Below are 18,381 nucleotides of genomic sequence, written 5' to 3' on the forward strand. Positions count from 1 at the left end.
TAAATATATGTATATGGGAACATAACCCATTCTATATAACACCCAACACATTGGGCGGATTTGATATGCTATCGAAAATGTGGAGCTACAAATTGGTGCAGGGTATAATATAGTCGGCCGAGCCCGACTATACTTTCCTTACTTATTTCTATGTTATATTCTAAATTGTATGGAGTCTATATTTGACCAAACGGCCAAATTAAATATCTATATAAGCTAAACGGTTCTTGATCAGTTTATATAGAGGAGCATGAAATTAAGGGAAGTTGTTCCTGTCATACTGAATGCGCCTGAGATACACAAGCACGCCATACGTTGAACTTTGTTTAAACTTGTCGGCTGCTGAAGTGCCGGCCACCAGACTACACACTATATAGCATTATAGGTCTAACCACTGCCGTATATAGCCAATGTAAAATTTTCGGTTTTAGTCACCACTTTTTATACCCTTCACCACTACTGTGGTACAGGGTATAATAAGTTTGTGCATTTGTATGTACCGATCGTCTTAGAATTAAATTCTGAGTCGATTTAGCGATGTCCGTCTGTCTGTCTGTCCGTCTGTCTGTCTGTTGATGCATTTTTGTGTGCAAAGTACAGCTCGCAGTTTTAGTCCGATTGTCCTAAAATTTGGTATAGGGTCCTGTTTCGGCTCAAAGACGATCCCTATTGATTTTGGAAAAAATCGGCTCAGATTTAGATATAGCTGCGATATATATTTTTCACCGATCTGGTCATAGTTGGCGTGTATATCAACCGATCTTCCTCAAATTCCGTGCATCCGAATATTTTATGAGTCTCGCAAAACCTGCAAAATATCATCCAAATCGGTTCAGATTTAGATATAGCTCCCATATATAGCTTTCGTCCGATTTACACTCATTTGCCCATAGAGGCCAATTTTTTGTTTCGATTTATTTGAAATTTTGCGCAGGGAGTAGAATTAGCATTATAGGTATGTGTGTCAAATTTGGTGGAAATCGGTTCAGATTTAGATATAGCTCCCATATATAGCTTTCGCCCGATTTACACTCATATAACCACAGAGGCTAATTTTTTGCTCCGATTTAGTTGAAATTTTGTACAGGGAGTAGAATTAGCATTGTAGCTATGCGTGCTAAATTAGGTTGAAATCGCTTCAGATTTAGATATAGCTCCCATATATATGTTTTTCTGATTTGGACAAAAATTTTCAAAATACCAACATTTTCCTTGTAAAATCGCCACTGCTTAGACGAAAAGTTGTAAAAATGACTCTATTTTCCTAAACTTCTAATACATATATATCAAGCAATAAATCATAAATAAACTTTTGCGAAGTTTCCTTAAAATTGCTTCAGATTTCAATGTTTCCCATATTTTTTTTACTAACATTGTGTTCCACCGTTAGCCGACTTAAATTTTGAGTCTATAGATTTTGTAGAAGTCAAATTCTGTCTAGATCGAGTGATATTTAAATGTATGTATTTGGGACAAACCTTTATATATAGCCCCCAATACATTTAACGGATGTGATATGGTATCGAAAATTTAGATATACAAAGTGGTGCAGGGTATAATATAGTCGGCCCCCCCCGACTTTAGACTTTCCTCACTTGTTTACTATTGCCTTTTTGCACGAGTAAAAAGCTACCGTGGCTTTTCTCGTCCTTTCTTCAATGTTAAGTTTAAAGTTCAGCTAGGAGGAAGGTATTTTACACACTCACCAAAGGGAGTTTCAATACCCCCTAAGGATATGGGCTTAACCAGGGGAGTTTTGCGATCTTTGCAGTACATGACTAGTTCTGTCTTTGCAGGATTTACCGCCAGACCATTCTCTTTAGCCCATTTCTCAGTCATCCGGAGGGCTCTCTGTATAATATCTCTGAACAATGCTGAACAGTCAATTCTGATTGTTCAACCCTCGTATTGAAAGCTGTGGAAAATCGATATTTCGATGTGTTACAAACGGAATGGCGAACTTATTATACCCCCTTTCACCATTTTATGGTGCTGAGTATAAAAAACTTTCAATAAAATGGTAAAAGTGAATAAAAACAGACTTCTTCACAAATCCCATTAAATTTCAAGAATCAAATAAGAAAACTTCCATAAGAGATTTTAAGAAGAAAAACAAAAAACGAAAGAAATTGCGTTGCAATACTTTCTTATTTCCGCACTCAAGTGTATGACACTGTCATCATTACTCATATCCGGAGAAGTTTTTGCGTTCGTTTCTTCATATTTCTTTTCTGTCCTTTTTTTTTCTTAACAAATAATAGGCTTACTTTGTAGCAGATGTCTAAGACATGTTCAAATTTTTCAGTAATGTAAAATGTAGCCAATTTGATGAGGTAGAAAAAATAAATTAACAGAAGACACTGTTTTACACTCAAACAAGTATATACAGTAGTATGTTCGGCCGGGCCGAATCTTAAATATCCACCACCATGAATCAAATATAATAGTTTCCTTACAAAATTTCATGGGGGTTTGTTGACAGATATTTTCCCAAGCAGATCAGTTCAACCTGTACGCTTCCCACAGATAAATGTAAAGATTTTATCCATGAAGACTAGATCAGATTCTGAATTTATAAGAACCATTTTTTGTTTGAATTTTAGAGGAATTATAAACATATCTTGTAAGTGTGCAAGAAAATGATGAAATAACGCCTTGATTTGAAATCTAAAATCTGTGAATTTCCATCCCAATTATTTAAATGACTACGAGAAGTAAAATCTGGAAATTTTGCATTCAGTTTCAAGCAATTTTCATGATCAGTGTGCCTTCTAACCCTCAATAAGGGAAATCGGTCTATATGGAGGCCTTACCAAATAGACCGATAAAACTGAATCGTATACACTTTGTTATGGGTCTAAAATGCCAGTAGATTTTCAATTTGTGGCAAATCGGATAAAAACTAAAATTTCTAGAAACCCTAGGAGTTAAATCGGGAGTTCGGTGTAATGGGGGCTATAACAAAACATGGAAAGATACACACAGTATTCAGCACATTTAATTGTAGTTCTATAACTAGACCCCAAATCGGAGGGCCGGTTTATAAGGGGGCTATATCAAAAACTGTACCGATACTCACCATTTTCGGAACACGTTTTTAGGGTCCTAGAGTACCCCTAGATTTCAAATTTCAGGCAAATTCGATAAAAACTATGGATTCTAGAAGCCCAAGAAGTAAATCTGGAGATCGGTCTATATGGGGGCTATATCGAAAAGTGGTCCGATAATCACCATTTTCGGCACATCTCTTTATTTTCCTAGAATACCTCTAGATTTCCAATTTCAGGCAAATTGGGTAAAAATTACTGATTTTAGAAGACCAAGAAATAAAATCGGGAGATCGGTTTATATGGTGGCTATATCAAAACATGGACCGGTACTCACCATTTTCGGCACACGTCTTTAGGGTCCTAGAGTACCTCTAGATTTCAAATTTCGGTTAAATTGGATTAAAACTACGGATTTTAGAAGCCCAAGAAGCAAAATCGGGAGATCGGTCTATATGGGGTCTATATCAAAACATGGACCGATAATCACAATTTTCGGCACATCTCTTTATTTTCGTAGAATAATTTTACATTTCCAATTTCAGGCAAATTGGATAAAAACTACGGTTTCTAGAAGTCCAAGAAATAAAATCGGGAGATCGGTTTATATGGGGGCTATATCAAAACATGGACCTGTACTCACCATATTCGACGCACGTCTTTATGGTCCTAGAATACCTCTAGATTTCAAATTTCAGGCAAATTGGATAAAAACTACGAATTCTAGAAGCCCAAGAAGTAAAATCGGGAGATAGGTCTATATGGGGGCTATATCAAAACATGGACCGGTACTGACCATTTTCGGCACACCTCTTTAAGGTCTTAGAATACCTCTAGATTTCCGATTTGAGGCAAATTGGGTAAAAGTTACGGATTCTAGAAGACCAAGAAATAAAATCGGGAGATCGGTCTATATGGTGGCTATATCAAAACATGGTCCGGTAATCACCATTTGCGGCACATCTCTATATTTTCCTAGAATACCTCTACATTTCCAATTTCAGGCAAATTGGATAAAAACTACGGTTTCCTGAAGCCCAAGAAATAAAATCGAAAGATCGGTCTATAAGGGGGCTGTATCGAAACATGGTCCGAAAATCACCATTTTCGGCACATCTCTTTATGGTCCTAGAATACCTCTAGATTTCAAATTTCTGGCAAATTAGATAAAAACTACGGATTCTAGAAGCCCAAGAAGTAAAATTGGGAGATCGGTCTATATGGGGACTATATCAAAACATGATCCGATACACCCCATTTTCGGCACACCTAGAATACCTCTAGATTTCAAATTTCAGGCAATCACAAATGTTTTTTCTTCTTGTCCTTAGTTCAAAGGCATGCGACTACAAAACAAAGATTTCCAAAATTTGTGTCCTAAATTTAATAAAAAAATTAATTGAAACAAAATTTTAAACTTTCTTTTAATTAAAATTTCATTATTTTAAAGAAATCTGTTTTTCTTATTAAGTCAATTGCGCATCCTAAAATTTAAGATGAGGAATCTTTATTACCACGTAAATATTTTTTCAGCGTATGAACTAAACTGTTCTAACAAATAGGACGAAAATTTCATCTTCCATGCCCTCAAGAAGTCAAATAGGAAGATCGGTCAATATGGGGGTCACATCAAAAAATGTACAAAAACCGCATCTTTGGCTCTGAATTAATACCAAAATTCTTAAGGGAAGGTCAAAATCTTTGGATCCAAGTAAACTTTTTTGAGTGTAGTGACCTGTCCTTATATTTGGTTTATATTGTTCCATTTTTATACCCTCCGCCATAGGATGGGGCGTTAACTAATCATTGCTTTTGAAGTATTGGTCTCAAGCCATTAAAGTAGTATCGTGATAAAATTCTGAATCGATCTAGCGATGTCCGTCCGTCTGTTGTAATTTAACTTCCGAACGATTTCATCATACAGATTTCAACATTCGGACGGACATCGCTTATCGACTCTGAATTTCTCCACTCCCCAGAATTTATGGGGTCTACGACCCATATTTCGATGGGTTACAAAAGGAATGACAAAGTTGCTATACTTCCATTTTATGGTGGGTGAAAAAAAACCAACCAATTTTAATGATGTTAAAATGAACTAATATTTATTGCAAACATTTTATTTTGTTTTAGTTTATTTTTAAAATATTGTTAAGAATTTTTTCCCAGCTCAACGATTTTTCTTTATTCCAAGTATGTCTCAAAAATTTTATGAACTAAATGGCAGTGAAATTTCAAGGACATACAAATTAGTTCAATTGTAATTAAAACAGAAGACGTTTTTCGTACACTTCTCAAAAAAAAAATAAGAATGAACTACGGCGTGGTTAAAATGGGAATGATATGGCGCCTAAGATTTTTTCTTTATTTTTAGTTCATTTTTTTCTTTTCGAGAAAGATGCATTTCGTAAATGGTAATTAAAAATCCAAAACTGTCGGAAAAATTTCGTTAATTTAATGAATCTCAAAATTTGGAATACAATTTAGTTCAATTTTCACACTAGATAGTTCATTTTCCCATAATGTAGTTTACTTTTTCTTCTGTGTACATAGAAAATGTAAATTAATTTTGTTTAGAGATAATATTTTACAATTTTATTTTACCTCATATGATCCAGCCGTATCCAGTATGTCTAGTGTAAGACTCACACCAGCTATTGAAAAATTACCCTGATGCATCTCTTCTATGGTCCTTTTGTATTTGGTCGTAAAGGTGTTGTACAGGAATTGTGTAATTATCGAAGTCTTACCGACTTTGGCAGCACCCATCACAACGATTTTGTGGCGTACATTTGCTGGACCAATAGCATCGTCTACAGCATTGTGGCGTCCAACTCTGTATAGAAAAATAAAACAGACGTTGATAAGCAATTAATAGGGTGTAACGAATACTCATAGAACTATTAAATGGAAAATACAAAAGTTTATGGTAGCTGGCATAGCAGTGTTATTAAAGTCACATCGGTATACAGGGTAGCAATAAAGGGTGATACGGTAAAAATTTGGTCAATATAAACTTGACGTATTTCTTTCAATTTTGCATTTAAAAAACCTGAACACCCCTCATTTTGAAGGTGTGTGTGTGTAGAATGTTGCTCCTATTTTGATTTTGGAATTCACTCTTCAGTAGTCAAAATGCCGTCCAAGCAAGAAGAGCAGCTTATCAAAATTTTGCTCGAGAATCGCGAAAATCCGAGCTACTCGCACGCAAAGCTGGCAAAATCGCTGAAAGTTGCCAAATCAACCGTTACAAATGTAATTAAAGTGTTTGGGGAACGTTTGTCGACAGCCAGGAAGTCTGGATCGGGGAGAAATCGAAAACCGGAAGCCGCTGAGACGACAAAGAGAGTTGCCGGTAGTTTCAAGCGAAACCCTAACCTCTCTCTCCGAGATGCCGCAAATAAGCCGTGCATCGAGCCGGACTATCGACTTACAAGACGGTAGTGACTCCAAATCGCGATGATAAACAAAATACGACGGCCTAAGCGCGATCCCGGAGGCTGTACACGACGATGCTGACGAAGTTTGACTGCGTGGTAATGGACGACGAAACCTACGTCAAAGCCGACTACAAGCAGCTTCCGGGACAGGAGTTTTATACGGCAAAAGGAAGGGGAAAGGTAGCAGATATTTTCAAGCACTTAAAACTGTCAAAGTTCGCAAAGAAATATCTGGTTTGGCAAGCCATCTGTACCTGTGGCTTGAAAAGCAGCATTTTCATAGCTTCCGGGACTGTCAACCAAGAAATTTACGTGAAAGAGTGTTTGAATAAACGTCTGCTGCCTTTCCTGAAGAAACACGGTTGTTCCGTACTGTTTTGGCCGGATTTGGCATCTTGCCATTACGGTAAAAAGGCCATGGAGTGGTACGCCGCCAACAACGTGCAGGTGGTTCCCAAGGACAAGAACACGCCAGAGCTCCGCTCAATTGAGACATACTGGGCTATTGTCAAGCGGAACCTAAAGAAGACCAAAAAAACTGCTAAGGACGAGCAGCAGTTCAAGGCAAACTGGCTTTCTGCCCGAAGAAGGTGGACAAGGTGGCTGTACAAAATCTGATGGCAGGTGTCAAGCGAGAGGCCCGGCAATTCGGATTTGGAAAAGCGAAAGCCTAACTGAATATTTTTCCTGAATTTTATACTAATTGAACTTGAAAAAGAAATTTAATTTGATTTTTTAAATAAACGATTTCACCGATTTACACGCGTTTTCCTTTGACCAAATTTTGACCGTATCACCCTTTAAAGTAAATTGCTATATAATTATACCCTGCGCCACATTGTGGAACAGGGTATTATAAGTTAGTGCATATGTTTGCAACACCCAGACGAGATAGACACATGGTGTCTTTGGCAAACATGCTCAGGGTGGGCTCCGAGTCGATATAGCCATGTCCGTCTGTTCGTGAACACATTTTTGTAATCAAAGTCTAGGTCGCTGTTTTAGTCCAATAGACTTCAAATTTGGCACAAGTATGTGTTTTGGCTCAGAATAGAATCCTATTGATTTTGGACGAAATCGGTTCAGATTTAGATATAGCTCCCATATATATTTCGCCCGATATGGACTTATATGGCCCCAGAAGCCAGAGATTTACCACAATTTGCTTAAAATTTTGCACAAGAAGAACAATTAGTACTATAGTCAAGTGTGCCAAATTTTATTGAAATCGGTTCAGATTTAGATATAGCTCCCATATGTATCTTTTGCTCGATATGGACTAATACGGTCCCAGAAGCCAGAGTTTTACCCCAATTTGGTTCGTTCCTATATCGTTCGCCCGATTTACACTCATATGACCACAGTGGCCAATCTTTTACTCCGATTTATTTGAAACTTTGCACAGGGAGTAGAATTAGCATTGTAGCTATGCGTGCCAAATTTGTTTGAAATCGGTTCAGATTTAGATATAGCTCCTATATATAGCTTTCGCCCTATTTACGCTCATATGACCACAGAGGCCAATTTTTTGCTCCGATTTAGTTGAAATTTTGCACAGGGAGTAGAATTAGCATTGTAACTATGCGTGCCAAATTTGGTTCAAATCGGTTCAGATTTAGATATAGCTCCCATATATATGTTTTTATGATTTCGACAAAAATGTCAAAATACCAACATTTTCCTTGTAAAATCGCCACTGCTTAGTCGAAAAGTTTTAAAAATGGCTCTAATTTTCCCAAATTTCTAATACATATATATCGAGCGATAAATCATAAATAAACTTTTGCGAAGTTTCCTTAAAATTGCTTCAAATTTAAATGTTTCCCATATTTATACCCGGCGCCACACTGTGGAACAGGGTATTATAAGTTAGTGCATATGTTTGTAACACCCAGAAGGAGACGAGATAGACACATGGTGTCTTTGGCAATAATGCTCAGGGTGGGTCCCTGAGTCGATATAACCATGTCCGTCTGTCCGTCCGTCCATCCGTCCGTCCGTCCGTCCGTCTGTCTGTGAACACATTTTTGTGATCAAAGTCTAGGTCGCAATTTAAGTCCAATCGACTTCAAATTAGGCACATGTTCATAATTTGGGCCAGAATAGAACCCTATTGATTTTGAAATCGGTTCAGATTTAGATATAGGTCCCATATATATCTTTCGCCCGATATGCACTAATATGGACCCAGCAGCCAGAGTTTTATAGCGATTTGCTTGAAATTTTGTACAAACATAACACTTAGTCGTATAGTCAAGTGTGCCAAATTTGATTAAAATCGGTTCAGATTTAGATATAGCTCCCATATATATCTTTTGCTCGATATGGACTTATATGGCCCCAGAAGCCAGATTTTTGGCCGAATTTGGTTGAAATTTTGCACTAGGAGTACAATTAGTATTATAGTCAAGTGTGCAAAATTTGATTGAAATCGGTTCAGATTTACATATAGCTCCCATATATATCGTTCGCCCGATATGGACTAATATGGTCCTAAAAGCCAGAGTTTTGGCCCAATTTGGTTGAAATTTTGCACAGGGAGTAGATTTAGCATTGTAGCTATGCGTGCCAAATTTGGTTAAAATCGATTCAGATTTAGATATATCTCCCATATATATTTTTCGCCCGATATGCACTTATAGTGACCCAGAAGCCAGAGTTTTATCTTGATTAGCTTGAAATTTTGCACAAGGAGTATAATATAGTCGGAGTGGTGAAGGGTATAATATAGTCGGCCCCGCCCGACTTTAGACTTTCCTTACTTGTTTTTTATTGCATTTTAATTTTCTTATTATCTAATTTTTGCAATGTGAACCTGTGTATTTTGGCATCATAACCACGGTAGCCCTTCGAGCCAAAAATAATCTACCAAAATTTGTAGAAATTTTTTACACAAACCTACCAAGCAAAACAATTTTTTTTTTCAAAATATTATTTCTATAGAAAATTTTGTCAAAATTTTTTTTCTATAGTAAATTTTGTCAAAATTGTATTTTATAAAAATTTTATCTCTATAGGAAATCTTGTCAAAATTTTATATCCATAGAAAATTTTATCAAAATTTTTTTTCTATAGAAAATTTTATTTCTTTAGAAAATTTTATGAAAATTTTATTTTTATAGAAAATTTCTGTTCTATAGAAAATTTTGTCAAAATTTTAAATTCTGTAGAGAATTTTATCAAAATTTTCTTTCTATAGAAAATTTTCTCAAAATTTTACTTCTATAGAAAATTTGTCAAAATGTTATTTTTATAGAAAGTTTTGTCAAAATTTTATTTCTATAGAAAATTTTGTCCAGTTTTTATATCTATAGAATATTTTGTCAAATTTTTTTTTCTATAGAAAATTTTGTCGAAATTTTATGTTTATAGAAAATCTTGTCAACATTTTATATCTATAGGAAATTTTACCAAACTTTTATTTCTATTGAATATTTTGTAAAAATTTTATTTATCTTGTCAAATTTTATATCTATAAAAAATTTTGTAAAAATTTTATTTCTATAGAAAATTTTGTCAAAATTTTATATCCATAGAAAATGTTATCAAAATTTTATTTCTATAGAAAATTTTATGAAAATTTTATTTCTATAGAAAATTTCATTTCTATACAAAATTTTCTCAAAATTTTAATTCTGTAGAGAATTTTCTCAAAATTTATTTCTATAGAAAATTTCGTCAAAATTTTATTTCTACAAAAAATTTTGTAAAAATTTTATCTCTATAGAGAATCTTGTCCAACTTCGAAATTTTATTTCTATAGAAAATTTTGTGAAAATTTTATTTCTATAGAAAATTTTGTCAAAATTTTATTTCCATAGAAAATTTTGTCCAAAAAAAAATTTGTAAAAAATTTATTTCTCTAGAAAATTTTGTAAAAATTTTATCTCTATAGGAAATCTTGTCAAAATTTTATATCCATAGAAAATTTTATCAAAATTTTATTTCTATAGAAAATTTTATGAAAATTTTACTTCTATAGAAAATTTTATTTCTATAGAAAATGTTCTCAAAATTTTAAATCTGTAGAGAATTTTCTCAAAATTTATTTCTATAGAAAATTTTCTCAAAATGTTATATCCATAGAAAATTTGTCAAAATTTTATTTCTATAGAAAATTTTGTCCAAATTTTATATTTATAAAAAAATTTTGTCAAAATTTTATTTCTATAGAAAATTTTTTGAAAATTTTATTTCTATAGAAAATTTTATGAAAGTTTTATTTCTATAGAAAATTTTCGCAAAATGTTAATTCTGTGGAGAATAATCGCAAAATTTATTTCTATAGAAAATTTTCTCAAAATTGTATTTCTATAGAAAATGGTGTCAAAATGTTTTTTTTTATATAAAGTTTTGTCCAAATTTTATTTCTATAGAAAATCTTGTCCAAATTTTATATCTATAGAAAATTTTGTCAACATTTTATTTATATTGAAAATTTTCTCAAAATTTTATTTCTCTAGAAATTTTTTTCAAAATTTTAATTCTGTAGAAAATTTTCTCAAAATTTTATTTCTATAGAATATTTTCTCAAGAATTTTTTTTCTATAGAAAATTTTGTCAAAATTTTATTTTTATAGAATTTTGTCAAACTTTTACAATTGATAGAGGATAGATATGTTTGTTTTGTCCAATTTTTGTTTGGCTGGGGTACTGATCCCAGTCAATTTTAGCCTTCTGTCACCAAACCTAGGTTACTCTATGTATATGCAATTTGGACCATAATTACAATTTCATCACGTTTATAGGATTACTTGGAATCAACATTGACGGCATGGGGTTGTACTGCCATTTTTGTGGTCATCAAGGCCCGTTTAAGTAAAATGTAAATTTTCAATATCACCTAACATTAACGTGGGTTGTGGATGGTGTAAACGTTAAAATGAGGAATTAAGCTTCACATGTTTCCGACCATAATAGAGATTGATGTTTAGATGGATTCGTAGTATGTTCCTACTACCAACTGATAGTATAATAATAATATGAACCAGCATCTGTGTTGTTGCTGTTGTTATTGTCGTGTTGACGATGATGATGCTGTTGCTGCTGTTGGTAATGATGAAATGAATCGAGGCATTTTAGAGCATACATTTACAAGGGATGGTTATTGTGTGGACTTTACATTGTTCACTCCTGGTGAATGGATCTGTAATGAATTTAGATTATTTTCATGTTGGGTTTGTTGGATGGTTCGTTGCTTGGTTGCCTGGTCGTTTGACTAGTTGTTTTGCCAAGGCTGCTGAAGTTGTCTTGCCCTCAAACGGACCATTGGATGGATGGCGGATGTTGGGTTTTCTGTTGTGGTTCTCGTGGCATGTCCTTTTTCAACAAATTCAATTATAATTGTTGTTGATGCAAAGCACAACAACAAAAAACCCACTATGAGATGCACAGAGTCTCCGTGTAGGAGTGAATAAATTTTTAATAAAATAAACAGTAAGTTGGAGAGTGGAGCAGGATTTTGCAGTGAAAGCCACAAATTTTGATATATGCTCTACGCTCAATGTTATGGCGAATTCACCTAAATGGATTAGATCATAAAACGGGCGAGAAACTTTTAATTGCACTTGTTTATGGGGTATTAAAATATTTAATAAAATTCTATGTACATGAAGGAGACAAAATTGTATATGGTACGAGTATAACCTAAAACATACGAAATAATTTGTTTTTGTGCAGCTCGGAACTGTACATAATTGCCATCCACTATTATGGTAATAGGGAAATTTATTAATTTATATAATAAGTTAGATAATTTTTATATAATATCCTGTGGAGTATAGTAATTTTGTTTTTCCTTTTTAATGCATCAAAGTATTGGGCTGCATTGATATACAAATTTTCAGATTTAGATTTTGGAATTAATTTTCATTTGATATGCGAAATTAAAACATTAAAATCTCAGCAAAAAAAAATTGGAAGTTGTTCCACAAACAGTTCTTTTAAAGCACATCCCAGAATCCCAATCAATGTTTGCAAAAATGAATAGAAAAATCAATAAAAAAGAAAAAAAGAAAAAAGGGATTTGAACCTATGCTGTTTGACTTTTCCACTTCCATGGAAGGTCTTTTGAGAAGGTTTTGCAAATTACGATAATTTTTAAGTTTTTGTTGTCTTTAATGGAAAAATATATTTATACAAAGATATATGCCGAAAAAACGATGTATAACATAAAAAAATAATTAAAAAAAAAATATTTACCAAAAATATTTTCGCTGGTGAGATTTGAGCCAGAATTTTTTTTATTTTTTCATTCATAATAATGAAGAACATCTCGGGAAGTAGTTAGAATGTCATGCCGTGGTGTCATATTAGGTTCATATCACAAACATTTGTATAGACGTTTTGTTGCATCGTGTTCAATGGCGTTTGTGGCTGAGTGTTATTCTGTTATGGTGCCAACAGATCCAGGTTCAACCCCCGGTGGAAGTGAAGAAGTTTTTCAATTTGTAAAATTTTGATAATGAGAAAATAAAAGTGTAACAAAAAATACTGATAACAAGTATATACGGCCGTAAATTCGGCCAGGCCGAATCTTATGTACCCTTCACCATGGATTACGTAGAAACTTCGACTAAAGTCTGTCATCCACAATCGAATTACTTGGGTTGCGGTAACACTTGCCGATGACAAGGTATCTTAAAACTTCTTAACATCGTCTTCGAAATTGTACTAACTATGGACTATACGGGGTATATATTAAACAAAAAAAGGCCGATATACGTATTTATATAATTCAGTTTGACAAAATTTTATATAGAAATAAAATTTTATATTTCATGTTAGCCTGATACCGAAACAGGCAATTGACGTCCAAATGCATTATATCTAATTATACAATTAGTTTTCGAGCTTTATGGACAGATATAGATTAAGGAACATGGTTAATAGAGCCATTGAAAAGAAGCCAGATCTATACTAAAGGCTGTGGAAAGGTTCATTCGTCCGAACCGAAACATGTACAGTCCAGGCGTGTATAGATTTGTATCTGGCGTTTTCTTTTCTATGGCTCTATTAACCATGTTCCTTAATCTATATCTGTCCATAAAGCTCGAAAAATAATTGTATAATTAGAAATAAAATTTTGATAAAATTTTCTATAGAAATAAAATGTTGATAAAAAATCCTATAAAAATAAAATTTGGACAAAATTTTCTATAGAAATAAAATGTAGATAAAATTTTCTATAGAAATAAAATTTTGGTAGATTATTTTTGTCGATTGGGACCAATTTTTGTATGATTGGCTATCGGCAATATATAACTATAGACCGATATGGACCAATTGTTAGAGACCATATACTAACACCACGTACCAAATTTCAACCGAATCGGATGAATTTTGCTCCTCCAGAGGTTCCAGAGGTCAAATCTGTGTATCGATTTATATGGGGGCTATATATAGTTATGGGCCGATGTGGACCAATTTTTGCATGGCTATTAGGGACCATATACTAACACCACGTACAAAATTTCAACCGGATCGGATGAATTTTGCTCCTCCAGGAAGCTCTGGAGGTCAAATCTGGGGATCGGTTTATATGGGGCTATATAAAATTATGGACCATATGGACCAATTTTTGCATGGTTATTAGAGACCATATACTAACACCACGTACAAGATTTCAGCCGGATCGGAAGAATTTTGCTCCTTCAAGAGGCTCCGGAGGTCAAATCTGGGGGTCGGTTTATATGGGGGCTATACGTAAAAGTGGTCCGATATGGCCCATTTGCAATACCATCCGACCTACTTCAATAACAACTTCTTGTGCCAAGTTTAAAGTCGCTAGCTTGTTTCCTTCGGAAGTTAGCGTGATTTCAACAGACGGATGGACGGACGGACATGCTTAGATCGACTCAGAATTTCACCACGACCCAGAATATTTATACTTTATGGGGTCTTAGAGCAATATTTCGATGTATTACAAACGGAATGACAAAGTTAATATACCCCCATCCTATGGTGGAGGGTATAAAAATTGAATTAAAAGAACTTCCTGTGTAGTTAATACAAAGAATAGTTTTGGGAGGACATTTTTGAAAGTGATTTTAAAGTTGTGCCTTTAGAACTACTTTCAAATTTTTTTGCTGGGTTGTTAGAACATTACCATAAAATTTTCTCTTTCAAGAGTTTCCGGAAATGAAATCTGGGGATGGGTTTATATGGGGGATATATATAGCATAATTGTGGACCGATATGGATAAATTTTTGCACGGTTGTTAAAGAACATATGCTAACATCGCGACTCAAATTTATACCGATTGAAATTTGCACTTCCAAGAGGCTCCGCAAATCAAATCTGGTGATCAGTTTATATGGGGCTGTATATAATTATGAGCCGATATTAACCAATTTTTACATGGTTGTTAGAGGGCATATGCTAACATCGCGTACCAAATTACAACCGGATTGGATGAAATTAACTCCTACAAGAGGTTCCGGAAATCAAATCTATGGATCTGTTTATATGAGGCCTATATAAATTGTGGACTGATATGAACCAATTTTTGCGTGGTTATTAGATGACATGTACTAACATTGCGTACCAAATTTCGACCGGATTGTATAAAATTTTCTCTTCTAAGAAGATTCGCAATTAAAAAAAGTACAATACAGTGAAGCCTCTGATAAGTGAAGATTCTACATTTTGTTCACATTTGCACGGATGAAAAAGACTGGTTTTCATATGTTTGGGTGTAAAAATTATATGTTTGGTTCTTAAATTTTTTGACACAATATTTTTAAGTGCAAGTATATAATGTTCATGAACTAGCATAACATGTTTGCGACATATATGTTAATATGTTAGAACATATTATGTTTGGGACATAAAATGTTTGTAAATATAATATTCTTAGATGCAAACCTATATTAATTTGGAAATAGCCTATAAACATATATGTGTTTAGAAAGAGAGGCCTAGAGAGTATGCTGCAAGTAAAATAATGGAAGTAACCGATTGGCGCCTTAAAAATCCTATATCCACACAAAGAAAATTTCATTAAAATTTTTTCCTACCAGTGTATGCCCTACGGTGAAATATAATATGTTTGAACAATACAAACAATATTTTGTTTGGACCAATCCTGAAAATATATATGCTTGAAGCAAAATGTGTTTGGGGAATATGTTACATAAGCGATTTTTTTAAGGGTGTGGGATGTGTCCAGTTATGAGACGTTAATTTTAATGTGTTAACATAGCAAACGTCTCCAGACAATTGTCCACATTTGGGAGGTGCCCGGTTTTCAGAGTGTCCAAGTTTGAGAGGTTTCACTGTACTTAACACGTTGGCTGATAAGTCCCCGGTCTAACAAAGAAAAACACATTTTATTTGTCAAAATTCGTTTTTATTATTCAACATAGTTCCCTTCAAGAGCGATACAACGATTATAACGACCTTCCAATTTTTTGATACCATTTTGGTAGTACACTTCGGTTTTGCCTCAAAATAGACCTCAGTTTCGGTGATCACCTCTTCATTGCAACCAAATTTTTTTCCCTGCGAGCATCCTTTTGAGGTCTGAGAACAAGAAAAAGTCGCTGGGGGCCAGATCTGGAGAATACGGTGGGTGGGGAAGCCACCAATTCATGAATTTTTCCCATCGTTCTCAATGACTTGTGGCACGGTGCGTTGTCTTGGTGGAACAACAATTTTTTCTTCTTCATATGGGGCCGTTTTGCCGCGATTTCGACCTTCAAATGCTCCATTAACGCTATATAATAGTCACTGTTGATGGTTTTTCCCTTCTCAAGATAATCGATAACAATTATTCCATGCGCATCCCCAAAAACAGAGGCTATTACTTTGCCAGCAGAGTCTTTCCACGCTTCGGAGACGGTTCACTGGTCGCTGTCCACTCAGCCGACTGTCGATTGGACTCAGGAGTGTCGTGATGGAGCCATGTTTCATCCATTGTCACATATCGACGGAAAAACTCGGGTATATTACGAGTTAACAGCTGCAAACACCGCTCAGAATCATCAACACATTGTTGTTTTTGGTCAAATGTGAGCTCGCGCGGCACCCATTTTGCACAAAGCTTCCGCATATCCAAATATTGATGAATGATATGACCAACACGTTCCTTTGATATCTTTAACCCTTTCGACCCCGAATTTTTATAGGTATCGCTAATTTTTTTTTTACTTTTAATCATGTTGAAGTCATTTAAGAAGCGTCTAGCCAAAATTTCGGGTCGCCACGCCCATTCGTTTAGGCGGTAGAAAATGTTGCCTGTGGGCAACTTTGGGCAATTGTGACTACAAACTATTTTGTTTTGTAATGATTGACGTATTACGTTTTATTGGATTTTTGTTAAGTTTTTTTGTTATTTTACAGTAAAAATATACTTAGATGCACGCGTGAGTGGAATTTCAATCACGCTCAAACACATTCACGAAGAAATATTTGTACTCACGCATGTCATGTTGGTAGGAATTCACGGTCACGAAATGAAAAGTCATGTCTCACGCTTTCGCACGATTCACGACAATTTTCGTAATTCACGACAAATCTCGTAAGTCACGAATATTTTCGGAACACTACAATTTTCGTGGCTCAATAAAATTCTGGTAATTAACGAAATTTCTCGTGACTCACGCTATTGAAATCTTAAGCGTGATTAAATATGTAAAGGTGATTAAAATCGGTGAGCTTGAATTTAATCGTGAACGTGAATTTGTTCGTGATTGTGACTTTTTGTGTCTGTTTTTACCGTGAGTGCGAATTTTATCGTGAATATGAATTTTATTGTTGACGTGAATTTTATCTTGAGCGTGAGTTGGATCGTGAGCGTGGGTTGCATCGTGAAAGCAAATTTTTATCGGGAGCGTGATTTCGGAGAAAGTTTACTCACTCACAATGACGAACACAATTTGATTTTTACTCACGCGCCACACATTTTTCTTTAATCCCGTTCACGCACATTCACGAGGTTTCGTTTAAATTTCATTCACGAGATTTCGTTTAAATTTCATTCACGGCTTCGCTTGAATCTCGCGTGACTCACGAAAATGTTTTGTTTTTTTTTTTTGTTTTTAACCCATGTCAATTTAACTGGCGGTGTAAAAAAAACCAAAGTATTATAAAGCGTCAATATTCGTGCTAATCCACTAGTATGTTGCCAAGAAGTGGCTTCCTCCCTTCCTCCCTTCCCCACTGCACTGCAGATATGTTTTCCACATCATCGCCGCATTTCTCGTCACTGGGACATCCCAATTGAAGTTCAATTTTTTTCAAAATCATTGTTTTTCAAAACTTTTTCTCCAGGTCTTATGTTCAAAAATATGTAATTTTACTACCACAATTGCCCAAAGTTGCCCACAGGCAACTTTTCAATTTTAAAAATTTCCCATCTGTTGTTTTTTTGCAATTCTAAGATTTGACTTCCAGAAATATTTTATTTGACATGTACTACAATACATTTAATAAAAACTTTCAACATTTTAGTTGTAATTTTTGAAAAAAGTCACATGTATAAAAACCTCTTTTTAAATTCGCAAATATTTTTTTCTTGAGGTACGTTCGTATTAATGAAAAATTTTTTGCTAATTGACAACCAAATTAGCTGATGTTTCATTCGACTTGAAGAAAACACTTGTAGCTTTCGATACCGTTACAGTTTTATGAACAAAAACAAAAACAACGCTGACAGTGAGTCTCAAAACACAAAAAGTTGCCCACAGGCAAGTTTAGGGTCGAAAGGGTTAAGGCCTCTGCTATCACGATCAACTTAATTTTACAGTCATTCAAAATCATTTTGTAGATTTTTTTGATGTTTTCGTCGGTAACCACCTCTTTCGGGCGTCCACTGCGTTCACGGTCCTCCGTGCTCATTTCACCACGCTTGAATTTTGCATACCAATCATTTATTGTTGATTTCCGTGGTGCA

At 34.5% G+C, this 18,381-nt stretch overlaps 1 protein-coding gene across 1 annotated transcript in view; it reads right to left on the bottom strand.

Annotated features, from left to right (window-relative positions):
- LOC142229985 (ras-related protein Rap-2b) overlaps positions 1-18,381 on the bottom strand; it is a 157,022-nt gene that overhangs the window by 111,675 nt on the left and 26,966 nt on the right. The window contains exon 2 of the mRNA XM_075300588.1: positions 5,652-5,883. Within this exon, the coding sequence (XP_075156703.1) occupies positions 5,652-5,883 (232 nt within the window). The remainder of the gene's footprint in view (positions 1-5,651; positions 5,884-18,381) is intronic.

The sequence above is a fragment of the Haematobia irritans genome, chromosome 3, assembly GCF_050003625.1.
Source record: "Haematobia irritans isolate KBUSLIRL chromosome 3, ASM5000362v1, whole genome shotgun sequence".
In the NCBI taxonomy this organism is placed as follows: Eukaryota; Metazoa; Arthropoda; class Insecta; order Diptera; family Muscidae; genus Haematobia; species Haematobia irritans.